We start from the raw sequence: 227 nt of genomic DNA, 5'->3' as shown, positions 1-227 counted from the left end.
GATGCGTATGTTGTAATTGCAGGGATATAAGGGATGTGCGGTAGTTCTTGGGGGAGTGGATGTGAAGGGCAGTCACATCTACAAAATTCACCCCCATGGAAGTACAGACTGCTGCAACTTCGCTGCTATGGGCAGTGGCAGTCTCAATGCTATGGCCGTACTCGAAGCAGGTCGGGAGACACACACATACCCTTCCCACCACCTACATAGAGATATACATAGACATA

General features: G+C 49.3%; 1 protein-coding gene across 1 annotated transcript in view; it reads left to right on the top strand.

The window, feature by feature from the left end:
- CSUI_009544 (proteasome subunit beta type 7) overlaps positions 1–227 on the top strand; it is a 2,021-nt gene that overhangs the window by 578 nt on the left and 1,216 nt on the right. Inside the window, exon 2 of the mRNA XM_068069659.1 lies at positions 23–170. Within this exon, the coding sequence (XP_067918368.1) occupies positions 23–170 (148 nt within the window). The remainder of the gene's footprint in view (positions 1–22; positions 171–227) is intronic.

The sequence above is a fragment of the Cystoisospora suis genome (genome assembly GCF_002600585.1).
Source record: "Cystoisospora suis strain Wien I chromosome Unknown contig_5732, whole genome shotgun sequence".
Taxonomy (NCBI): Eukaryota; Apicomplexa; class Conoidasida; order Eucoccidiorida; family Sarcocystidae; genus Cystoisospora; species Cystoisospora suis.
This window is presented reverse-complemented; position numbering and strand designations above follow the sequence as displayed.